This window comes from Odocoileus virginianus, chromosome 22 (assembly GCF_023699985.2).
Source record: "Odocoileus virginianus isolate 20LAN1187 ecotype Illinois chromosome 22, Ovbor_1.2, whole genome shotgun sequence".
NCBI lineage: Eukaryota > Metazoa > Chordata > Mammalia > Artiodactyla > Cervidae > Odocoileus > Odocoileus virginianus.
In genome coordinates, this window is record NC_069695.1 from 10300446 (window position 1) to 10321802 (window position 21357).

Genomic DNA, 21357 nt, shown 5'->3' on the forward strand with positions numbered 1-21357 from the left:
TGTGCTTTTTTCTCTGAGGTTCATTTGTCCCTAATCTTTAGCACAAATGTAAAAATGTCATTATCTGCCTCCAAATCTTGGTGAGCCTTGCAGTAAAGTTGGTAGAAATTTGTCACAGCAGTAGGAAGGCATTAGTGACTCTTGGCAGAGCAAGTCAGGCTTCTGGTTTTTATGTCAGAGCACTTCTTGATGTGGCTTTAGGATGGTAAGCTTCCCAAGGGCAGGGACTTTGGTCCATTTCACTCACCATTCTGTGCCTAGGACCGTGCTGACCACAGAGGTGCTGAGCAGATCATGTCTTGGAAAGAATAGACAGGAGCTGTAGAAACTTTCTGCTTCATTCAGCAATGTTGGTGCTGGGCGCAGGGGGCTGCAGGCACAGTGCAAACAAGCTCTTCGGGAAACAACTATAAAATCCTGGTGATGGGAAAGGGCTCTGGTGTACATTATTCATAAGCAGCCACTCAGCTTCCATGTAACCTTAATTAAATGAAATGATTTGAAAGTGTAATGTTGGCGATACACTTGGGTGTTTGAGGTTTGGTGATGGTGTTGCATTTATAAATGTCTTATTGAAATAAATGACCCAGTTTCTTTTAATACAGCCTCCTTATAGTGAAGGTAGAAAGCCACTGCATTGGGTTTTAACACTGTTGCAAATTGGTTCGTTTTCATATGTGTCCTGACAGTGGGAATTCAAGTACTGTCATTAGTCATTGTTATTTATCGTCTTGGATCACACAGTTGAGATTATACTGTGTGCCTATTTAGAAACTTCCAGTTCATGCGGGAGTTTATCGCTCTGATGGAAGTATGTATCAGTACATGGGGTAGATGGGACTGGAAGGGCCAGATGTCCACAGGGCAGAGAGAAAAGGGTTTTCACAGGGACTGCTATGCTATGTCAGGCATCACACAGAGTGGGTGGTCAAAGGAAGACGCTGCTGGCAGTGCTCGACTGGTTTAGATGCCATGGTTCTCTGATCCTGGAGGCATGGGTGTCCCCTCCTGCGTGTCTGCCTGTGGAGTCCCGTTTTGTGGATATAGGTGGACGAGTGGCTACGTAGGAGTCCTGTCTTCACCTGTTGGTGGGACACCTCAGTGCTGACGCCGTCCTTACTGTGGTGGATCAGTATGAAGGACTCCGTGTTTACCCCATAGCGGCATTTCTCAGTGAGGCTGTTGGAGCACCTGTGATAGAGTCACTTAGGTTGTGTGTAATGTGGATTTCTAGATCCATCCCAGACTCTCTGGAGAAGGGCTTCGGTTCTCTTTATTTTGCTTTCCTCCCATGGAGAAGTCTTGCTGGGCTTTTGGGTCTTGCTTTGTTTCCGTCTTGTCTCTCCTCTGATGTCTCCTTGGAGAGTCCGTCTCTGACCACACTGTCTAGAACAGCGGTCTTGTTCCCCATTCAGGTTGTTTCCAAGCCCCTCTCCACGCTTTTTTCTCTCTGGAGCAGCTGTTTCTGTATCTGGTTTCATCTGTCTCTTCTGCTGCAACATGAGTTCCCAGAGTGCACGGACCCTGTCTCTTTCTCCTCTTGTACCCCGTTGCCTAGAGCCTGCCTGGCAAATAGTAGGTGCTCCGTGAATGTGTCGCATGAAGGTCTCCAGGTGAGTCTTACGCTTGCTGAAGGTGCCTCGTGGGGAGAGTTGGATGAGCCGGTAAGAGGCAGTCCCTCGGTAGGATAAAGAAATGGTGAAAAAGGCTAAGACTTAGAAACTCCAGTCCTAATGTTAGTAAGCCTGCAGTTTTACCTTTATGAGCTAACTTTGCCAGCATAAACCACAGTGAATTTAAGGACTTTAATAACTACTGGTGGTGATTGCAAAACATTCTGCAAACATATGGCAATAGAAGTAACAATAACCACATTCTAGATCTTAGTTATGACTGACCCCTTAAGGCAGATAGGGTTTTTAGCAGATTGCTGGTTCTTTTGAGTTTCTGTTGCAATTGACTTAACCCAGAGAACATGAATTTGAGTGAAAGATGCAGTCTGTCTGGAGAATCCGCACCAGAGCTTGCAGAAAGGACATGACCCAGAAGGGACTGTTCTCCTGTCTACTAATTTAAATTACAGTCTTGAAGTTGGGTACATCTCCATCTCAATCTGTGACTAATCAGTGCCCTTTACAGGGGACGGACTTGGTGGTTTTATGAATAGAATTTGCTTCTATTAGGTAGCCAGTTTAAATTCTTTTATTTTTGATGACTTGAGCAAGAAATGCTGCTGATTATAAACGATGGTAGTGATGCCTCTAGCGCTGGTCTCACTGTGTCCCTTTGAGTTGGTTTTAATTAAACTGAGGCACCGACTATATTGATAATAGATGGTATGGCCTCGGTTCCCACATGAGTAATCTTGGAGCTGATCTAATCTGAGCTTTCTTTCTTCTTCTTGACGTTTCCTTACTTAGTAGGATATCCACCAAAGGATGAAAATCTTAACAGAACTGGTCAGTCCAGAGGGAATACATGACCTAATCCTGAAAAGAAATCTCAATACTGTAGAGCCCTCATTATTGTGAGCATTTAAAAGTAGCTCTCATATCCTCTGCTCTTCTGATCATAGCGCACTGTGATTGCAGGATCTTCTGACATGTGTGCGTTTAGTAAGGCATTCTCTAATCTGAATCCATAGGTGTCTGGCTCTGTGTTTTCTCCCTTTATCCTATTTTTAACTGTACTTTTAAATATACATTATGTGTGTATGTGTATTGTATATGTATTTTTTTTTTTTTTGGACAGACCCGTATTCTACATTGTCAAGCTCTCCCAGGTGGTTAATAGCCCTAATAAACTTATGCTCACCAATCCATGCTATAAACATCTTTGGCAGATTTTAATAATGGAGTAAAAGTTTGGTTCCTTAACTTCCAGTTTCATTGGGTCCGCTGTGTTGGGGATTTGACTTTATGGAGTATGACTGGCTGGTCTGAGTGACGCATATTTAAGGACTTTTTTTTTTTTTAAAGCACATTTGACTGACTCAAGAGGAGGGGCAAGTGTGGATTCAGGGTGTTGCGTTGTGTTGGTGGATTCAGGATTCAGGTTTGGAGTCCCACAGATCTGGGGTCCAATCCTGGCTATGGAAACTTTTAGTAATGTATACTTGGAAAGGCGCTTAATCTTGCTAAATAATTACCTTACTTTCTTCTTGGCTATGCCATGTGGGGTGTGGAATCTTCCCTGACCAGGGATCAAACCCATGCCCCCTGCATTGGAAGCATGGAGTCTTGATCACTGGACAGCCAGGGAAGTCCCATGCTTTACTTTCTTATGTAAATAAGAGTAAGTACTATTTTACTTATTTAAATATTGAGCACCAGCCAACTGCCAGGAATACCTAGAGCTGGTGGTGGACCATGGCTCCAGCCTCTATGGAACTTATATCAGAGTGAGCGAGATAAACAAGATAAAATATTTAGTTCATAGACACTGTTGAGTGCAGGGGGCAGAAAATGAAACAGAGAAGAGAAATATGAAATGGGGAGGGAGGAGTCCTGGTGAGATTTGAGGCTGTGCTGAGAAGTTCCCATTTGGGCAAAGGCTTGAAGCAGGTGAGGGAGCAGACAGCCTGGATATCTGGGGGAAGAACATTCCAGACAGAGCCCAGCACGAGCCTGGGCCTGAGGCGCAGTGGGCCTGGGGGTTTTGAGGAACATCAGGGAAGCCTGTGTCTGGGGCTGAGTTGAGAGAGTAGGGTGTGAACTTGGAGAATCACGTGGGTCCTCACGAAAACTCTGTAGTCCTGCCCGAGTCACCAGGAGGTGCTGGTCTGGGAGGGCTGGGCGCCACGTGAGGAAGTTTCCATGGCTTTGTCTGCAACGGATGTGTTTTCTCACGTTCCTTGGATTCTGTGTGGTCAGTTCAGAGCTCACAGTGCAAGGAGACCTTGCTTTACAGTCACCCTGTGTGCATGATGGAAGGTAGTGGTTTAAGACTCCAGTTTGTAAGGGCACCCTTGCTCCAGCATCCTTCCAGTCTTCACAGCTGAGAGTCCCTCCAAATCCCACCACCCAATCTTGGCTGCCCACCCAACTCTTCAGCCCCGGGGACCAGCAGCTGTTTTGTTGCTTCTTAACCTTGCAGTGTTCCTTGGTGGCTTAGTGGTTTAAAAAAAACCAAAACTCTGCCTGCAATGCAGGAGACCCTGGTTCCATCCCTGGGTCAGGATGATGGCCTGAAGAAGGGAATGGCTACCCACTCTAGTATTCTTGCCTGGAGAATCCCATGGACGGAGGAGCCTTGCAGTTCATGGGGTCGCAGAGAGTCAGAAAGAGCTTAGTGACTAAACATACCATGCAATGTACCTCTTGTTTCTGCTCAAGGGCTAGTGGCTGGCCTCTGTCTTGTTTCATCATCCAGCCTCATCCTGGTCTGAATTCTTAACTTTTTTGTAGACCAGTCTGTAGGGAAACAGTTCTCCTAAACTGCAGAAGCCAAGTGTTTACTTCTTACTACCCTGTCTACTCGAGTCCTCCTGATGTGTGAGTCCCGGTGATCCTCGGAACACTCCATTCCAGCCAGGCCCCAGCCCACCCACAGGTGCTGCTGCTGTGGCCTTTTGCGGTTCTGTGACTGCCAGTGTTTACCATGCTTTCTGGCAGGGCTCTTGTCCATCGGCTTCCAGTTAGAAGATTAGTGAGGGTAGGTATGACTTTTGGAGTCCACGTCTCTCTGTTCACTCTCTGGATAAATGAGTTGACCCCCTGTCAACCACACTGGCTTGATTTTCACCTCCTCCCATCCGTGTCTTCAAATAGCTCCATCTCCACATTAGGTGTAGATTCAAAAGCTGCATGTCCTCTGAGGTGCCCTCTGCCCTCTTCTCTTTCCAGAGCTTCTCTGTCCTGGAAGGTCTGATACCTTCATCTTCTGCTTTCTGTTGCCTGCTTCCTGCTGGCCTGTTCTCCTGAGAGCATGCCACTACTGTGTAGAGTTTCCAGTAGATTTCATAGATCGTGGGCCGTGTGGTCTCTTGGACATGCTCATGCTTGTGACTCCAACATAAAAGCCCGATGTGGTGAGAAACTCTATTGCCCTCCTCGCTGGAGCGTGGTGGTCGCTACTGTCCGCCTCTGTTCTTGGCTCCTGTTTGCCCGAGTGTGGTCCTCTGAGGGGGTACGGGGGGTCACCTCCAGGCTCTGTTCAGGTGTAACACTTTTTCTGGTTATAACCTGGTTTCCATTGGAGGATAGGCAAGTGAGGCCAGGTAAAGAGGCCTAAACTGTAGTGTTGTAGAAATAAGTTCAGTGTCAAAGAGTGTGGATTATTATTTTTTAACTTTAAGAAAGGCTGTGAAAAAATATGTATTGATTTGCCTGAAAGTTAAGAGAGCAAGGTCTGTGATTTGTGATTATTAATGCTATTATTAGTGAGGAACTGGTTCCATTGTTGACGGAAACCCAAGAATGTTTCTTATCCTGAGGCCCACCTTATTTGAGCATTATTCTTCATCCCAAAGAAAGATGAGAACCATCACAAAGATAAATAATTTAATTATAATCTTTCATGGTACTGACCTAAACTAAGTAAAAAAATTTTTAAAAAAACTGGTACTTTTTACTAAGGAGGAGATTCTTACTATGTAACATCTAAACCATGTTCTGGAATGATGCTTCCTGGTTGTTCTACCCACTTGGGACTCCATGCTCTTGGAAGCAGATTATTAGTGAGGACCCACCAGATTTCAAAGAGCCATCTGATTATAGTGTTAGAAAGAGCTGTTAGGAGTTTGACTAGAGTCATAATAAAGAAAAACCACAGGGATTGAGAGGTGAGGATTTTGAACAGAAGTGAGATTGTGAAATGCTGACACTTCCAGGGAGGGTTCAGCTCCAGTGTCTGTATCTCCCCAGCTTCCATGGTTCAGGTTGAGACAATATCCACACAAAAAACTAGTTAGAGATGTGGGACCAAGGTGGTGGCTTCAGGAATGGCAAGGCACTCTGTTACTCTCAAATTCAGTGCTGTTGGTAAATTGTTGAGGTCACAACGTTGCCAAAATGTCAAGATCGCTGAGCCCACAAAGCAGCTCACCTGGTCTGCTAACCAAAGGATGCTTGCTGAATGCCCAAGGTGAACCTGCAGTCTTAAGCACAGGTGAAACAAGGAGGGGTGGGGCAGGAGAGAAGGGCAAGAGGGCAGAGTCTGTTTCAAGAGCGTAATAACTCCACTTGCTGATAACATCCGGGCCTTGGGAGTAGCTACTCTTCTTCTTCAAGAGAGGAATGCATTTGGGCTGAAGAAAGACAAAAGACTCTCTCCCTTACTCCCCGGAAAGGGCAGAAAAGTCTCTCATGGGCTTAAGCAGAAAAGGGGGAGAGGAAAGAAAGGCCTTTGGAGAATCATGGGCTGGTGTGGGGTCATGCGGTTCTTTTACCTTGGCAATTTGGGGAAAAGCTCAAGCTAGCATGTGCATGCAAAACACTTGGGGATATTTTAAAATAGAGATTCTCATTCAGTGGGTCTGAGTTGGAGATTCTGCACTTTGAACAAGCTCCCAGTTGTTCCTGATGCTGCTCCTCTTGTGTGGACCAAACTTGGAACAGCTAAGTTCTAATCTTTTCTTCTGAGCCAGGCCAGAATGAGTTACAGTAGCTCTTGCCCTCTATCAAGGTCTCTTACTAATTGCAGACTCTCCCTCTTAGTATTCCTAGTATGTGGCCATCTCTACATCTCAATGGGTCTGTGCGACACTGGACCACGGGTGTGCTGTGTTACCTGGCTTTTCTCCTCTGGGCTGCATTCCTTCTGTGAATTCTCTTTGAACATTCTCTCTTCCTTTTTCCAGGTTAAAACTTGGAGAGGGTCTTTTTTCCTTTTCTTTGTTTCAAAGTTTTTTTAAGCTGTAGCCTGTGGCAATCAGGATTGCCTTAGGACCTAAGGTAAAGATTACATGCTACAGACATGATATGGTCAGGGACTCAAGGATGCCTAACTACTGTCTCAGTAAGTACCCGTATTCTTCCCTGGAACCTGTTTAAGGGACAGTTGCCAAATATTGATCAATTTTCCACTAGATGTTGATTGGTCCCAAGCCCAGTGCCTTCCAAAGCAGAGTTCTGGGTTGGAGCATTGCAGTTTTGAGTGGTGGAAATGGCCTCAGCTCACCCTGAGCCACATCATTTTCTAGGGGTCTTACCTACTCTGCTTGTGTCCCCTGCAAAGCAAAGATAGGAGGGAGCAAACAAAGAGAGTCTGACACTGGGGAGCTTTTACCTCTGGTTCAGTTTGCTGATCCCTGAACCTGGAGGAGAGAAAGTGAAGAGAAGGGAGAAGCACTGTGTGTGACCTTTGGATGACAGTGACCATGGCCTAGTAGCCGTCAGTATCCTGGGTCTAACCGACTGGTATTACTGGGCTTTGGGGGAAAGTAAGGAAGCAGGTGGAGGGTGATAGGCACCTTTCATACCATGCATGCCTTTTCCTATAGCTCAGTTGGTAAAGAATCTGCCTGCCACGCAGGAGACCCAGGTTCGATCCCTGGGTTGGGAAGATCCCCTGGAGAAGGAAATGGCAACCCACTCCAGTATTCTTGCCCAGAGAGTCACATGGACAGAGGAGCCTGGCAGGCTGCAGTCCTTGGGGTTGCGAGAGTCGGACATGACTTAGCGACTAAACCACACCACCACACCTGTGCACAGGATCTGAAGTTTTCTTGTCAGTGGGCCTGGTGTTGCAAGACAGTAAACGAGGCTTCAGAGATGCTCGGTGAAGTTGGGATTCCCACGTGTGAACAGGCATTCTCTCAAGCCCTCACTTAAGCAGCAGAACCAGCATCATGCATCTCTCTTCATTGCGACAGCTCAGAAGAAAACAAGATCCTGATTTAGCAGAAGCAGATGTCGCATAAAACACTTTGCTTTAACTATGACAGAGTGAAACTATGAATTAGTCATTTAAGAATTTACTCCAGTGAATATCAAAACAGATGTGCCTGATGTACAAGAGAAAACCTGCTCCTCCCTTGCTGTCAGTGGACCACACCTGCATGTACTTTTAGTTCTTCCTTTGGTTCCCAGGCAGGGCTTCGCTGAAACATCTGGGCCGTGCATCTTGGCTCTGAGTTTGGGAGATGACCACTCACTGGGTTATGGACACTGAGGGTCTGTGTGTGGACTACAGAACCGTGAGTCTGTGTCCAGTGTCTTCAGCCAGCCCAAGGAGCTCATGGCAGGCGATGGGGCCCGAAAACTTGTCAGTACGTAGGTAGCCCTTTGGTAGAGGATAACGTTAGTGTGTCCAATGTTGGATGCCTATTAGCCTCAGTGAAGCCAGTTGGGTTTGCTGGGAAAAAATAATTTTAAGATGTCTCATGTTCCTCAGCTAACCATTCTGTGAATGCACATAGCAGCTCAAAGCTCAGGCCCAAATGTCTGTAGACTTCACCAAATGTCTCCTGGGGGTCAGGACCACCTGTGATAGAGAACTTCTCGGTTAGGGCATTGTGTTTGGGGATGAACACTTGGAGGTGAGAATCCCAGAGTCACCTGCATTTTACTCACCAAAGAAACAGGGCTGGTGAGTCTCTATCTAAGGCAGCCTTTGGGAGTAGAAGGAAACACAGGCATCTGGTCACACTTCTGTTCTCTGCGTCTCTCTTGGCTTCTACTGTGTATCGCTCTTGCTGGACAACCAGTCCCGAAGCGTGGTCCTCACATGTCACTGATCTGTTCTGGAGCCTCTAACAGCCTCCAGTTCTGAGAAGCCTCCCTCATCTGCCCATTCTTACCTGTATAAATCCAGTTCCCACTATTGCCTGACATGCATTTTATATTTCAGGTAGATTTTTTTTTTTTGGTTTTTCTGCCCATATTTCAGTTGGTTTTATTCTGAGCATTAGGTATAAAAGATAAGGACATAGAAAATGTCTGAAGTTGGAAATGCACAACTTCAAATTTCACTGAGGGACAGAGATTGAGACATGCTGGAATATGTATTGCCCCGTGGCCAGAGAAGATGGTTTAAATGGAAACAGAATGGGGACATTGTGTTTCAAGCCTAATAGCAGTTACCAAGGGTCACTCTGCTCTTAGAGTTGCGCTCAGATTGTCCATTTAGAGGTCACTGCTACCTCTTCTGCATTTATTCAGGGCCGATGAAGGTTTATGATACTGACAGTCGGTTGGATGCTGGGGAGGTACCTCGGGGGCAGGTGGCCTTGGCCTCCTGGGGATTTTCTTCTTGAGCTAAAGAGTCTGCGCGGATCAGATGCTGTGGTCTGACCTGCTCCCCTCTGCTGAAGGTCTTCCCTGAGCCAGTCCTCAGGTGACTTCTCTTGGCCCCCGAGTTTCCTGTGCTGCAGGAGGCAGTGGTTGAGAGTCACTGCGCTGAGCACCCAGGAGAGCTGACTGCATCATCTACCTTACATTAGCGTGGTCTTTGCTAGTTTACTCCTGTCTCTAAGTGCTTGGCCTTTTCCTTCTGTTTAAATCCAACCATCTCCGGCAGCCTTTCCCAGTTAATCCAGCCCCCACATTGCTGCACTTCCGGTCTGTGCCCACACAGTCGAAGGCGCAACTGTTTTCAAACCTGACTTGTAGTTTACAAGTTGCTTGAAGTGAGAGAGATTTTTTTCTGCTTCATACATGTTTTCTTTATATTAACAACTAGCTTGCTACTTGGTAGATATTTTAGTGTTGATTTTGATGGGGCTCTTTGGGACATATAATGTGAATGCTGCACTTGGAATTGGAATCCAGAGAACTTGGCAACTAGGTTTGGAACCTATAGCTCCAAAGCAACATTTACCAGTTAACACCTTGGCCCTTAAGCAATCTGAACAATATACCTATGAGAGAAGCAGCTGATTTTAAGCAATGCAGTGTCTCCACAACTCTGAATATGAACTAGTTAAAGTATACCCCTAAGTGGGCTTCCCTGGTGGCTCAGTGGTAAAGAATCAACCTGCCAGTGCAGGAGATGTGAGTTTGGTCCCTGGGTCAGGAAGAGTCGCTGGAGAAGGGAATGGCTGCCTATTCCAGTATTCTTACCTGGGAAATCCCACGGACAGTGGAGCCTGGTGGGCTACAGTCCATAGGGTTGCGAAGAGTTGGATTCGACTTAGCAACTGAGCATGCACGCACGTACCCGTAAATAAACCCACAAGCTGTCATGCTTGATGCGGAATGTTAGTTGCAAGCAAATTACATTGTAGAGGAAACATTGACTGATTTTGCACGGAATCATTTACTCTGATCTTGACAGGTGGTCTCCTGCCTGGACTTCAGTGGGGCTGGTCAGTCTTGTCCTTTCCTGGCTCACATCTCTAGCCTCTTCGGCAAAAACTGTGTAGTTTCCCCTTTGTTTAGGGTTGAGTATCAGTTTCCCGGCTGCTGACTTTTCCTTCTCCAATCCCAGGTTGTGTTGGCTTCAGTTTCATGTTTCTTTTGCTGCTCTATCTCGGTTTCACTTGAATCCCAGTTGCAGCGGGGTCTGCGATCTCCTGCCCTGGTTTCTTTGTTGTCAGTGAGGCCTTTGGCACCTGCAGCTGCCTCAGGAGCTGCCAGTGGCTTGCCTCTAGACTTTGCTAGGCTTGGGACTTGTACTGGAGGTTCCTCTCCCTCCCCAATCTTTGGTTTGTGTCCTTTGACAATGCCTTAACATGGAACCTAAAACTTTTTGCCTGTTATGTCTACAAATCCATCATGCTTATTGCCTGGAAAATAAGCCCTATATTCTGCTGCTATAAAGTGATGAATGAGTCTGAACAAAAATATCAGAATTTACATGTTTACCTGTTATAAACTTCATTGTCAAGGACTATCCTAACACGACTGGAGTGACTTAGCAGCAGCAGCAGCATCCTAACCACACTGCTATAGCCCAAGAAGTTTTGAAACGTCTAGTTGTGTTCAAGCCATCGTATAATTTACACAGGGACCAAACACATTTTATTAGTACAACTAAATAAGTTTTCATTGAGCACTTTCAGTGAGCCAGGTAGTGGAGTATGTCTGGGAATCAAAACAGTGGTTGAGACTGCTTTTATGGCGCCTCCTGTCTGGTTGATGTAAGCGTAAGCAACCCTGGGACAAGCCAGGTTGCAGTGGTATGTGATGACGGAGGTGAGATGGATTTGGAGAGGTTCATCTGTGGGAATGGATGTGGGAGGAAAGTCAGAGAAGGCTGAAGTCATGAAGGATGGGGAGGATTATAGGAGGATAAGATAGGGCAGGGTGGAGCATTCCAGGAAGAGGGAATCATGTTTGGTTATTTTGAAAATCCAGGGCTTTCTCAGGGAATTGGGTAATTCCATTGGACTGGCTGACTGCCTGTGCAGTGGCAGTTCCCCATTCCACCAGCCCTGTGGGAGGGTGCCAGCTGAGGCTGCAGGGTCTGGGCTGGCTTAGCGGGGTCTCCTAGAGGAGCTGAGAGCAGACATTGGTCAGAGATGGGGGTATACGGTAGCCAAGCTGAGAAGCCATCATAGACTCCAATGTTGGGCCCCTGGGCAAGTGCAAAGTTAGAGATTAAGGAGAGACAGGAACAGGACAGGAAGCAGGAATGCAAAGCAAGGGTGCAGGGAATTCAATTTTTAAGAATGTTCAGTGTGAATGAGGTCGGTGGCGAAGGAGTTGCACTTACATAGAGTGGACCAACTGATACCAGGTTAGTGGGTAGCTCGTAAAGATCAGACCGAAGGAGAGAGTGGAAATAGTGGTCAGAGAGCACCAAGGGCCTTGAATAACAATCTGCAAGAGGCTCTGGGAACTACTGATCCTTCTCGAATAAGGAGTGAAAGGCTGACCTGGGTTTCAGGTAGGAGGAATCTCCTAGCTATTGGTAGGCTGGGTTGGAGGAGAGATTGAAAGAAGGAGACCATAGCACTTGCCAGTCTGAGTTTAAAAGCAAAGGATGCCTGGACCTTTGATTCAGATGGGGGAAGGGGAGAGGTGGTGAAGGAGGCAGATGGGAAAGGGTCTGGTGGTGGCTTAGGTGCTGGCTGAGCACATGTCTTTGCGCCAGAGATGGCTGGTTTATACCTATTGGCCTGGCACAGGTGAATCATGTGAAACTGCCTTCTGTTGGTCAAAAATGATCACATGTTGTCATTTCATATGCATCAACCTACTATTACAGGGGCTTCCTTTCACTCTTAGAAATGTTCCAGTTTGGGCAGTAAATTACTTCATCATCTTAGAGACTGGAAGATGAGGGAGAAAAAAGCATTTTCCAAGGTTCTGAACTTGTTGACCAGTAGTACAGCCTGGCGCCAGAAGTAACTAGGATTGGGAGGTGGGTGATACTGACCCGCCTTGTTTCCTAAATTTGGGGCTGACTCACACCTCTGACTTCCAAGTAATTCCATTCTCACTAAAGATGGAACACCCCTGAGGACATGTGAAAATATGAAGCCTATGAAGGTGGTTCAGGTAGGAGCCATAACAGCCTGGTTATGAGTACACGGTCTGGGTACCCTGGTGAAATAGGCACCCTCCAGGTGGTCTCGCTGTGAGAAATGCTGTATAAAAAGTGTTTAAAGCTTAGAGGTTTTTACTGAGCAGGTCCATCGGCAGTATGTCCTGGCTTTAGTTTTGCTGGCTTAATAGAGTCACTGTCATGCACGGGCGTTGTGTGTTAGGTACCAGGTGTGCGGGTGAGGAGTTCTAAGAACATCAGAATACTCAGTCTGGGTTAAATCTCTGATGGAAATAAAACATGATCTGCTTACAGATTTATTTATTTATTTTTATAAATGTTCCCATGGGGCAGTAGTATAGATTGAGGGCCAGCTCTGTCATTTTCTCCTAGATGACTTCTACCTTCCCTTCTCAATGCACTACCTTTTTCTGTATATTTCATTGTGAAATGTTTAGTATCTACATTGAATTTTCTCTCAATGCAAAAGAACTCCTGAGTACTATGGAAAATTAGGAAGGTGCAGAAAACAATAGAGAAAATAATGATCATCCCTGATCTTGCTACGTTTAGTCCTAACTCGTCTCCTCCTTCCTTCTTATAATCCCACTCAATTGGAGATGAACTGTTAGGTTTTGCTATAAGCTTTTCAGACTTACCTTTTGCATGCACAAACCACCTGGCCATAGAGCCATTAAAAAAAAAAAAAGGATCATACTGTATGTGCCTTGTAATGTTTTCATTTAATATAGCTTATCTTTCCAAAGCAAGCGTATTAGTCTACTACTACATATTAGTCACATGAACATGCAATATGTTTCCACACCATGATTGATGGAAATTTAGGCCAAATCTCAATTTGTACAACTGCAAACCATGCTGCAGTTAATATCCTTATTTATTTACTTCATCACCAGGTGAGTACTTTTGTAGGAGAGACTCCTAGACTTGACCAGACTTGTCCACCTAGCTTAAGTTGCCCTCCAGGTTTAACCCATTTTGTTACTCTGTCAACAGTGTTGAGTGTGGCTATTTCCTTAGTTTTCAGCATTACCAGTCTTAATATTTTGCAAAACTTGTAGGTTAAAAAAATGGTATCTTGTTGTTTAATGGCTACTTCTTCTTCTTTTTTTTTTTTTTTTTGCAAAATGGCATTTATTTTTAAATTGACAATGGATTTCACATCAAATTGTGATATTGGATCCTGAACCTTTTTTTTTTCATTTATTTTTATTAGTTGGAGGCTAACTACTTTACATCATTGCAGTGGTTTTTGTCATACATTGACAAGAATCAGCCGTGGATTTACATGTATTCCCCATCCCGGTCCCCCCTCCCACCTCCCTCTCCACCCGATCCCTCTGGGTCTTCCCAGTGCACCAGGCCCGAGCACTTGTCTCATGTACCCAACCTGGGCTGGTTATCTGTTTCACCCTAGATAATATACATGTTTCGATGCTGTTCTCTTGAAACATCCCACCCTCGCTTTCTCCCAGAGTCCACAAGTCTGTTCTATACATCTGAGTCTCTTTTTCTGTTTTGCATATAGGGTTATCGTTACCGTCTTTCTAAATTCCATATATATGTGTTAGTATACTGTAATGGTCTTTATCTTTCTGGCTTACTTCGCTCTGTATAATGGGCTCCAGTTTCATCCATCTCATTAGAACTGATTCAAATGGCTACTTCTTAAATCATGGTTAAGGATGAACATCTTTTCATATGTTGATTCACTTTTTTTTTTTAACTGGAGGATAATTGCTTTACAATGTTTGGTGGTCTCTGCCATATATCAGTATGAATCAGTCATAATCATATAATCTTGTGCCTCCCCACCCCCATCCCTCCCCTCCAGGTCGTCACAGAGCACTGGGCTGGGCTCCCTGTGTCCACAGCAGCTTCTCACTTAGTTATCAGCTCTTGGTCTTTCGACAGGTTGTTTATATATTTTGTTCCTGATTTATATGAGCTTTGAGAGTAAGATACTAAAGCTTTCTTTGTATATTTGTGCATATCTCTTAACTATCATTTGTTTTTAAATTTGTTTATGGAGAATCTTTAAAAAGAATGGCATATCTGTCAGTCTTTTTCCTTTATGGATTTTGAATTTTATGTCATGCTTATTTAGGCTTTGAAATTCTTAAAGTGTTTTTGGAGCCCAACAGTCTTGACATTTATTCAGTGATGCAGTAAGTTAACTAACACTAGAGTATCTACTTGATGTGTTGAGTTCCTACTTAATGTGGTGTCATTTCTAACCCCCCTCTTAATTTCATTTTGAGCTCCCTTATGTCAAAGGTGTTCATTCATGACAGTGGCTTTTTAAGAAATTGAATATCACCTCTTTGGAGAACCTGAAAGTTACGGTCCAGTTAAGCATTTGACTAACTTCTTCCAGGAACCTCATGGTTTCCATGGCACCTTTATAACTCTTTTGTAGATCCTGCAGACAGGATGCTTTTTCATTAAAAACTTACTCAGTCAAAGTTGTGGGTTTTGCACACGTTCTGCTTTCCTGAGGTTTGCTAGAACAGTGCCCAGAAGCAGGAACTCCATACTCTCATCTCCCTTCCCATTTAGCTGTGTGACTTTGGGTTTGTCACTTAACCTGTCTAGACTCCTAATTTTTCAAATGCAAGACTCAGTCATTCCCTTAATGCCTCTCCCATCACTGTTTCTTGGTTTTATGATTTCATGATTCTTCTGAATTTCAGCTTAGGGCTGTGGCTCTGCTTATCTGTCATTTCTTTCTTCTAACCTTTTCTATCTTCTGAGCCTCTTACTTGAAATCTTTTCAAGGCAGGCAGTTATTCATTTGGATTCTTCTCTTTGTTTCTGCAGACCCTTGGATGTGTCTGCCTCATTTCCTGGACTCTGTCTTTGCAGCTGAAATTAGAAACCTGAAGAAGCATAGCAGATGCTAGAGTCTTATGAAGTAACAGGCCTAAAATAGCCCAAGTCTACTGGCAGAGGGTTCGGCTGTAATTCCAGTGACAGGTCCTGATGGGGCTGACCTGACAAGGTCCCCAGTTTCTCCTCAGCTTTTGAGGATGGCTCCAATACATCATCATCTCCTTGGCCAAACCCTTGACTTGTATAGTCTCATTTCCCCCTCTTTTCCTCTTAGTGTGTTAGTATTAAAAGCTTTGGGAAAATTTCAGTACAAACCTGTATGTAAATGGGAGTTTAGATCTGCAGAAGCTACAGGCAGGCACTGAACAGAAGTTGGACTGGGGGTGAGTACTGAGTGGTAGGTAATGGGGTGTGGTAATACGTCAGGTGGCTCTAAGTAAGGCATGTGGCTCATTTGATAAACAAATTAAGTGCCTGTGTACCCTGAGAGACTCCTGCACAAGGAGAGAAGCAGCCTGGAGTGATGGAAAGAAGGCAGAATAGCAGCCAGATTTGGGTTGAAGTCTCAATCCCTGTGTCAGGAAGATCCCCTGGAGAAAGAAATGGCAACCCACTCCAGTATTCTTGCCTAGGAAATTCCGTGGATGGAAGAGCTTGGCAGGCTACAGTTCATGGGGTCGCAAAGAGTTGGACACGACTGAGCAGCTAACACTTTCTGGGGCTATCCCTTGCCTTTTGTTTTAGGTATATCCCTTACCTTCTGAGTCTACCCACTTTGTGGGATGATTGTAAGGATTAAGGGATGAGATTCATGTATGTTGACTGTTAGGAGGTGCCTTCTTTAAATGGTTTGATAGCTTTCTAATAGTGGGGGTGACTGAGTTACCAGGCATATGCAAATAAGTTGAATATAAGTAAAATTTGTAAATACCCTAGGACACTTTACAGAAAAAGTGTTAAAGAACTTGGGAGACAGAGTTCCTATCAACCTGAGTGTAGGAGGGGAATGCACAGCATTTATATACTAAATACTTGATTAATCAAAGCTGCTATAAGATAGTGCATGTATGCTAAGTTGTTTCAGTCATGTCTGACTCTCTGCAGTCCTATGGACCGTAGCCGGCCAGGCTCCTCTGTCCATGGGATTCTCCAGGCAAGAACACTGGAGTGGGTTGCCATTTCTTCTCCAGGGAGTCTTCACGACCCAGGGCTTGAACGCACTCTCTTACATCTCCTGCATTGGCAGGCAGGTTCTTTACCCCTAGTGCCACCTGGGAAGCCCTGCTGTAAGATAGGCTGCCAGTTTAACAATTCCTTTGTAAACCTCCAGTGCATTTAAATGATAGGATAGGACTGTGTCCAATTTTCTTTGTCCAAGTGGCAAGTGACTGTGATGTGCTCACATACATAGGTGGAGTTTTTACTAAGAATTCCTATCCTGGCGGCACATGTATACCCAAGCACACCTGCTGATATGTAATTTGAATGCACTTCCTCATAAAAACATCTTTACTCTATTTGGAGCATATAGGCTGTGTGAGCTGTCTTGGGAACCTCTCACTTCTAGGGTGGTTTCTAAGGAGAAAGTGAATTCTGAGTTCTAGACTTAGAACATAGAACACAGCTTGTTTGAATATCGATAAAGAAAAGCCTCACTTGATGCTCCAGAAGGATGTGAGACCATGTCATAAGTGCAGTGGTGGTGCAATGAGATTCTTCCTGAATGGACCCAAGAGGTAGTAGCTCCCCTGCGCTGCGTTGTAACACACGCCAGGTCAGTTGTAGGAAGACTTCAGTACCTATGAGCTAGGGGGCTACTCTGCTTTGATTTTAAACATTACCTTTTGTAGCCTTGGTTTAAGAAAATTGCCTTAAAAGTCAAATAACAAAAGGAAAGGGCGGCATCAGTAGCAGGAACAGTAACCCACCCATGGTGGTGTGGTGGCGATTTCCTGGTTTCCTGCAGATGATGACTGTGGAGCTTATGAATGTTGGTTGTTGAATTCTAGATCGATGTGGAGACAAACCTAATAAGGGATTTAGTTAATGTCTCATAGCTGTTGTTTCCTGGAATCCGTGTCCCTTTGGGCTGTTGTAATAGAACACCATAGATTAAGTGGCTTTTAAACAACAGAAATCCATTTCACCTTGTTGTGGAGGCTGTGAGTCCATAATCAAGGCAGGGGCTCACTCAGCATCTGGTCAGGGATGCTTCTTGGTTCATGGATGGCCATCTTTTCTATGTGTCCTCCAATGGAGGAAGGGGAGAACTCTGGGCTCTTTAGCCTCTTGTAAGGGCACTAATCCTGTGCATGGGGCTCCACCCTCCTTACCTAATGACCTCCTAGAGGCCCTCCCTTCAAACACCATCACAATGGAATTAAGCTTCAACATGTGAATTTAAGGGAGACACGGACGTTCAGTCTACATCACTCTGTCATCGAGCAATGACTTTGTTCTCTTGGGCAGACCTGAAGCCTGTCTTCCGTGAACACTCTTTGTTAGGTTCCTTCAGAGGAGAAACTAGGGTTTTCTTTTTGTATTTCCAACACTTGAAGAAGGTTTCTATAGCTTGAGCTTTTGATAAACTCTAAAAAGGAAACTGGTAAGTCTTCTGAAAGATTACTTTTACTAGATGTAATGGACAGGAATAATAAAGACTAGTCGGTAATAATGGACATCAGAATTTTTCTCCAGAATGATACTACCAAGAAAGGGAGCAATAGAAATCAGTCAACAAAAATCTGTCAGGCACTGGCATTTGCCTCTACTGAATTGAGAATTTTGAAAGAACCAAAGATGTATAATATACAGCCCTTCTTCAAAAGAAGTTTATAATGTAGATAAGATAGATATGCAAAACAGTGACTGGAAAAGACAGTATGAAATGAATTACTTTGCTACAAATCATTTTTGGAAGATGGGGGATATAAATTATACATACACGAATGCATGCATTTTAAATGCCTTGTGCTCAAATGCATAATCCAGGCAACTGGAGAAATTTAGTAATTTCTGAAATACAAGCTTGAGTTGGTCCTTGAAGTGGGGGTAAGCTAAAGGGTTATGCAAGAAGATATGTAAAAATGTAGATTGAAAAATTTCATTGTCTTATTTTATTCCTAATAAGCTAACTGGAGTTCCACAGAGAGGAACACGATTTTTGTTTTAATGACTTTAAAGTCCCTTGAAAAATACTTCATCTTGAGTTTTCACTGGTGTGGCCACCTTTGTTTAAGCTGTGTCTGTGGTGGTGATACGTGGACTCCACATCACTTGTTTTTCTGATGCGTGTGGCTGCTGTTCCCAGCGTTATCTGCCGAGTGAAGTTTGCCGAGGCTCAGTTCTGATCTCACCTTTATCTGGCTCAGAAACTTTCAGTTGCTTCCTACAGCTTGAAGTCCTCTGCTCTTGCAATCGGAGGAGGAAATGGCAACCCACTCCAGTACTCTTGCCTGGAAACTCCCAGGGATGGGGGAGCCTGGTGGGCTACCGTCTATGGGGCCACACAGATTCAGACCAACTGAAGCGACTTAGCAGCAGCGACACTTGCAATGGGTGTGCAGAGTGCTCCTTGGTCCAGCCTTTTTCCTCTGCCTTCCTCTGTACCCCCGATCCACAGCCAGCCTTACAGCAGGCCCCCCTCACCCACATCGCCTGCTGCATGTCCTTCGTGTGGGCCTCTTCCTGATACTCCCTGCCTCTGCGTGTTCAAATCTTGCATGGCCTTCACATCTTTGCTCGGATGTCACTACTGCCATAAGGCCTTTTCTGTGTTGCTGGTTTTTGAGGACATTTTTCTCCCCTTCCATTTTGGTTTCTCTGCACCTAGCATCAGCTGTGCTTTCCACACAGGAGGCCTTACCTCCCAAGAAAAGGCATCTCCAGCCCTTACCTTACCTAGCGAACACCTGGCTTGTTTGTTGTAACTCCTGCACGTTCGTTTGGAGGGTTTAGCTGATGTGTGTAGAGACGGTGGACACACGCAGACAAGCATATGATTCTTCTAACATTCCGCTTGATAATGCAGTGTCTAAGATGCTTTGTATCCAAGGGAGTTTCCCAGGGAAGCTGTGGGGTGTGATGGGGCAGACATCAGAACCCTACCTAGCTGTAGCTTAAGGGCACACTCTGGGGATGTAGGGGGAAAGCGAACTGCTAGGATGTGTCCCCGGCCACAGGACTGTGTGGCGTTGGGTAATGTTGCAGCCTGGTTATTGCGGTGTTTGCAGCTGCCGCACACACAGACGTGCCAGCGTGCCGTTACTGTGGATCTCTGGTATGATCTGCGGTAGAAGGCTGCCACTCCCAGTTAGTCTGGTTTGGGGGTTACTGATGGAGTGATCTCTTGTTTGGTTATCTGTTTTTCTGCATACAAACCACCCCAATATTTAGTGGCATAAAAACAGTAGTCTTTTTTCATCTCACATGTCCGTGGGTTGACTAGTCACATGTGCGCCCTTGGCCGACTCATCTGCTCTCATAGCTTCACCTTCCACCTGTAAGCATAAGACCTCTAGGCTCATTTCTTAAGCCTTCGATCCCTTCCTGAGCTCTAAACATAAATGTCCAACTGACTGCTGGCATAGTCGGCAAGATTCCCCCAACCTTGGTGTTTCTACAAGGGAGCTCTCTATCTTTGCCCTGAATATGAAAATTATATCATTTCTCTTTAAGTCTCCAATGCCTGCATAGTATATGGCATAACCAGTAGATTCTGAGTAATACTTGATGAGTTAATATGTGACCAAACACTTATGTAGACCTGCCGGTTGGAGAAGAGATAAATAATGGTTCCATGTGCAGTGGAAAATGAAATGAGTGAACCAGATCTACTTTTATCAAAAAGGATAAATAACAATGGTGAGTAGGAAAAGTAAAATTATGTAGTATATAGTATATGCTCAAGGCCCAGGAGATGGTGATGGGACAGGGAAGCCTGGCGCACTGCAGTCCATGGAGTCGCAGAGAGTCGGACATGTCTGAGCGACTGAACAACAACAATATATATGCTACCATTTATCTAAAGTATACAGCCCCAAATATTGTGCATTTCTGGATGTATATTTTTGTGTTCCTAGGTACTAACATGGATGTGAGGGAACTGTTAATATTGACTATCCTTTGGGGGTTAGAGAGCAGGCAATTACAGGGGGATGGAACACTCCGTGGTAATATTAAATTTATTTTTTAAAAAATCTAAGGTGAGTAGGAATAGGCTATAAAATGTTAACTGTGTTTTGGAGATATAGATGTCTGCTCTAACTCCTCTATACTTAAAAAAACTGCAATATATTAATTTTTTTTTAAATAAAGGAGAGATGGTGATGTATCAGGGTCAGCAGAAATAAATGTAGTGAGCCTCACTGAGAAGTTAAGTCGGGACTTGATGAGGGTCACACTTCTGTGCCAGGGATTAGAACCCAGATGATGCGGCCCCGTCCAGCTGATCTTTCTGCTCCCCCATGTCATCGGGTTATACTCGGACCTAGAATATCTGGTAAGCGTAATCCATCATTTTCCAGTCACACTGATGCTGACTGCCCATCACTTGTGTCAGTCAAGCTCTGTGCTGGGCGTGGGATAGCCAGGGAATATTTAGGACTGGGCTTCTTATACACTGTTCTGACATCTCTTTTTTTTTTTTTAATTTTTATTAGTTGGAGGCTAATTACTTTACATCATTACAGTAGTTTTTGTTATACATTGATATGAATTAGCCATGGATTAAGGAGGCTCTCAGTTGCCATCCCTGTATTACCAGTGGGTCTCACAGATGGTTTAATAGATGCTCACAACCAAGGCACTGCGTGTGATCCCAGATAGCTGAGGAGAGAAGGCCCTGCATTAAGAGGTGCTGGTCCACTTGTCCTGGTGCCCCTGAGGGCTGGGAGCTGTATCTGAATTGTCCATGCATCTGTCCTGGCACCTGCCACCTTGGTGCTTAAATATTTATTTGAATTAATGGACCCAGGAATGTTTTATTAATGTGGCGTTGTTCATCAGCATGGGGCCAAAACCTTCTCCCTGTTTGCTGAGGGTAAAATGTGATGCCGTTGGCTTAGAAAAGTCATAGCAGAGCCTGGAAAGAGACCTTCCACCTGGAAAGAGTTTCCTGGGAGCAGCAGTAGAGGT

At 44.8% G+C, this 21357-nt stretch overlaps 1 protein-coding gene and 1 non-coding gene across 3 annotated transcripts in view; both read left to right on the forward strand.

Annotated features, from left to right (window-relative positions):
* The window catches only part of MYO5B (myosin VB), a 334299-nt gene that overhangs the window by 89665 nt on the left and 223277 nt on the right, over positions 1 to 21357 (forward strand). The window contains exon 1 of one of the 2 annotated variants that reach the window (XM_070452571.1): positions 16848 to 16996. The exons of the other annotated variant lie outside the window; for it this stretch is intronic. Within the exon in view, the coding sequence (XP_070308672.1) occupies positions 16946 to 16996 (51 nt within the window). The 5' untranslated portion in view covers positions 16848 to 16945. Of the gene's footprint in view, positions 1 to 16847; positions 16997 to 21357 lie in introns of those variants that run through there. 2 annotated transcript variants of the gene reach the window in all.
* On the forward strand, positions 7432 to 7504 carry TRNAG-GCC (transfer RNA glycine (anticodon GCC)). Its single transcript has one exon. It is a non-coding gene; the product is annotated as a tRNA-Gly (tRNA).